The 4,133-nt window shown below is 53.6% G+C and overlaps 1 protein-coding gene across 1 annotated transcript; it reads right to left on the bottom strand.

Moving 5' to 3' along the window:
- Positions 1–775: 775 nt before the first annotated feature.
- LOC124775087 (serpin B6-like) lies at positions 776–3,519 on the bottom strand. Its single transcript, XM_047249897.1, has one exon. The coding sequence runs from the start codon at positions 3,283–3,285 to the stop codon at positions 1,714–1,716; it is 1,572 nt and encodes a 523-aa protein (XP_047105853.1). The 5' UTR covers positions 3,286–3,519; the 3' UTR covers positions 776–1,713.
- Positions 3,520–4,133: the final 614 nt, after the last annotated feature.

Genomic DNA, 4,133 nt, shown 5'->3' with positions numbered 1-4,133 from the left:
AAACAAGTAACAGAAAATTCCGTACAAACTTCTTTCATTCTGAAACATGTATCAACAATGAGCCTTTGCTAAATACTTCTCTTCTTTGGTAACTGTTGCCTTATCATTTACGTAATACTTACTTAACATATCTGCTTCCTTATTGGAATAAGTTGTTGCAACATATTTTACATTTCTAATAGTGTTAGTAAAATTTCCTTCTTTTTCCGGGTGATATCAAATGAAACAAAGCTGAAACACAAAATTTTCCTTTCTTATCTTTGGCTAAGTCGTGTCTAATGGAACATCGCAAACCACTGTAATGATTAACAGTTACGAAAGCTTTGAAGTGGACACAACTTTTTAACACAGTTTAATACATCATGTATTACACAGACTAGGCATACTGTCACATGCGTTCGCGATAATGAATATTCACTCTGAATCGCAGCGTGCCCTGATCTGAAACTTCCTGACAGCTTCAAACGGTGTGCCGGATCGGGGCTCGAACCTGGGACCTTACCTTTTGCGGGCAACAGCTCTACCGCCGACTGAGTTAAGCAAGCATGTCTCAGCTCCCGCTTCTCCCCCCCCCCCCCCTATTTTCCCTCCCCTCCCTCTTTACAGACTTACTTAGGACCAGTACCTCATCTCGTACCTTCCTCATTGGCGACATTCTGTTACGAACGCTTGGCACAAGTAAAAACGAGAAATTTTGTTCTTCAGCTTCGTTTCACACGATATCTCGTTTGTTGCATCATATTATATTTCTATGTTCTGAGGCAGAAATATGAAATTAATTTTCTTACTACATTTATTGCTGTTCAAAACAATTTACATACAATCCACATGGAAACAACAATGAATAAAATGATAAGCAAGATTGAGCATTTCTGTAGTTAAGGAGAACGTGAAGATTGGGGGTTATAATGGCCGCATTAAAAGACTGTAACATCTTCGGCTGAGACTAATGGAAGTATGTATTTCGACTGTTAAGTGCAGCCTTGAAATTAAATGTGAAATAGGATGATAACCATAGCAACAGACACGAGTGTCATAACCAGAAATAAAAATAGTCTGGAAGGTTAACAATTTATTAATACATGAAGATGATACACACGCACTGACTGAAACAATTTCACTACTGGAAGCTAACACTTCCTACTGGTTTAAACGAACGAAGTACATTATTTTATTTGTATCACTTTTTCTTTTAATTATAAGAATGGTTAACGAGTGAAACCTGAATCATTGGAATGTTGCGATTAAACAGTAAAGTAGAACGTATTGACACTGACGCTCTCTCTCGATCGTATACATGTGTTTGGTATATGCGTCAATGGTGTCCTAATTAGTACTAACACTAGCGTGAATTACCAGTATCAGTGAGATGTAGATCTCTGGGGTGAGATGATCGATGGTCACATTTCTTCCTGCACAGTAATGAACACGTCATTATTCACCACATCAGCAGCAAGTGTTACATGTGATACTAGAAAATGCTGATATTAATAAATATTTCACACGCGAGATGGCGCTAATTCTCTTGGCTTAGACCATCTGAGAGAATCAGAACTTGTAGTACAAGATCGATGCTGAAGTACTTTTCAGTTAAACTGTATGGTATGCATCCACTTTCCTAGTAGCCCTTTACGGAACTACTGACGAGGTAGTCTTCCCTGTCAACGCCAACGCAGTTTGAACAACGAGTGGGTCAACGCCGGCCGACACGATTTATGAGTTGGCCGCTGCGTCCGCCGGCTGCGGCGCCTGGCGCACAGTGTGTGGTGTCGGTCTGATGACGCGGCCCCAGAACATGACTAGACGAGTGGCGCGGTGGTGGATGAAGAACAGGAAGGGGTGGTCGGCGCGGAAGACGGGCCGCGAGCCGTCGCGCGTGATGGACAGCGCGGTCGCCGCCGCGGCCACCGTCCCGGTCTCCGTGACCTCCACCTGCACCTTGTGCAGCACGTCATCCACGTAGAGTCCGGGGCCCACAGTGAAGGTCTCGTCGGTCGAGGTCTGGTTGTCGGCGTCGGGGTTCTCCACTTGCACCCTAATCCCCGGTGACAGGCCGCTGAGGTTGGCCGCGTGCTGGTCGAACAAGGTCTTCACTCCCATGGTCTCCAGGTGGTCCTTCAAACTGGTGCTCGCTTCGAGACTCATTCTGGGCACTGCGAGGATGACGGGCGTGGTGTTGGTCGACGCGATGAGGTGTTCGAGAGTCGGCGCGTCCAGTCTGTCCTCCAGTTCGCGCAGTGCCTGGTAGCCCATCTTGTCGGGCAGTACCAGGTACATAACCGCCTCACCTCCGCGGTAGGGCAACCCCAGAATGCTGCAGCCGAGACTCGAATCGGTCGCGTAGGGCAGGTCGGCAGCGTTGGTCATCAGGGTCACCTCCAGCACTTCGTCCTGCGGCGTCACGACCCCTTTGTAGCCGCCGGTGACGTAGAAGGGGCGCTTCATGCTGTGCGTGAGAGGGAAGGGGACCTGCCACGCGCCGTTGAAGTATATGGCGCTCCCGATGATGATGCGCGTCTCCGGCAGCGGCGGGAAGGGCAGGAAGTCGCGGATCTTGCCGCGCGTCTTGTTCTCCACCCAGTCGTTGATGGCCTTCTGAGCGAGCGTCGGCTGCAGCCGGAAGTCGAGGTTGAGCACCTCGCTGCGGTAGACCTCCCGGGCGTAGGCGACGAACTGGCGCAGCAGGGGGAAGTCGCGCTGCAGGAAGATGGCGCTGGCGAGGGCCACCTCGGTGCTGGTGTCGACCCCGGGCCGGGCTACGAGGCGCGACAGCTGCCGGCCGAAGTGCTCGTGGAAGAGGTCGGCGCGCGCTCCGGACAGGTCGACGCCGGTCGTGAGCCCGAGCAGCGTCGCCACCTCGGTGTGCGTGCGGCCGCCAGCCCCCAGCAGCACCAGCGCCAGAGCGCCCACGACGCTCAGCGGCGAGAAGACGGCGCCGGCGCCGGCGCCGGAGGCGGCGCCGCGGCCGCCCCCCGCCGCCCACAGCGTCCTGTCCAGGTCGACGGCGAACTGCAGCACGCCGCGCGCGATGATGTTGTCCAGCTGCGACAGCCACAGGCTGGCCGCCGGCACGAACACGTCCGGCTGGCTGTCCTCCTCCGAGAACTGGATCGCCTGCCCCGGCTGCGTCCCGTTGGTCGGAGGCTCCGCCTCCAGCGCTAGCGGGTCGGCTACCGCCCTCACCTGCTCCTCCGCCTCCGACTGCTGCGGGAAGTAAATCGAATTGGCGGCCACCGCGCACCACGCTAGCGCAAACAGCACGGTGCTACTTCCGGTTCGACCCATGTCGCTATTTTTCCGCACTTCGAAAATACCAGTGGCGATCACTAGACAGCGGGATCTACGTGTCTCCGTTAGACCGTATTCAATAAACGGCCATTTCCTCGCGCGAGCGGTGCGTCAGCTCGTGTCGTAGCTCAGGCTGGCGCGGCGGCTGAGCGATGAATGGGCGAGCGGCGCGCGGGTGACGACAGATATAGGCGTGCGCGCGCGCTCGTGGAGTGCTTCGGCCGCGGGTCCCTGGCACGGACTGAAGGCGGCGAGCAGCGGCGCGGTCTGCCAGTGACCTCGCCCCCCTCCACGCGCGCCGCGCGGCACGTCACGTCACTTCCACCGCCGGCACCTGGCCGGCGCCTTCAGCCCACAGCTGACCAAACACTCCTTCCACGATTACGCCGGCCGGTCCGCGCCCTGCTCTAGTTCCCGCCTGTATTCCTTAGCGTGAAATACGTACCAGAATCGTCTACATCTACGTCGATAGTGCTTTACTGAGGGTACTTTCTATACCACTGTCACATCTCGACTTTCCTGTTCCAGTCACGAATGGTGCGCGAGGAAGAACGATTGTTGGTAACCCCCTTTGCAAACTCGAACTTCTCTAATCTGGCCTTTATGGCCCTTTCCTCAAAATATATGCAACAGGAAGCAATATTCCCCTAGCGGGAGAATTGGGAAAGCAATCACCAAAGGGTGTCCCCAAGGCTCCGTTTTGGGACCACTTTTCTGGGACATCCATATGGAACCGTTATTAGATAGCCTACAGCAAAGTGAAGAAGTGCTAGAGGTGATAGCCTACGCGGATGACCTCCTCCTGCTGGTCGGCGGTTGCAGCCGAGAAGATATAGAACCAAAGA

The sequence above is a fragment of the Schistocerca piceifrons genome, chromosome 2 (genome assembly GCF_021461385.2).
Source record: "Schistocerca piceifrons isolate TAMUIC-IGC-003096 chromosome 2, iqSchPice1.1, whole genome shotgun sequence".
In the NCBI taxonomy this organism is placed as follows: domain Eukaryota; kingdom Metazoa; phylum Arthropoda; class Insecta; order Orthoptera; family Acrididae; genus Schistocerca; species Schistocerca piceifrons.
The sequence above is the reverse complement of the archived record's forward strand: the minus strand, read 5'-3'. Positions and strand labels throughout refer to the sequence as shown.

Bases quoted from the DNA above. Each gene is read 5' to 3' on its own strand.
- LOC124775087 (XM_047249897.1), bottom strand. From the start codon at position 3,285: ATGGGTCGAACCGGAAGTAGCACCGTGCTGTTTGCGCTAGCGTGGTGC.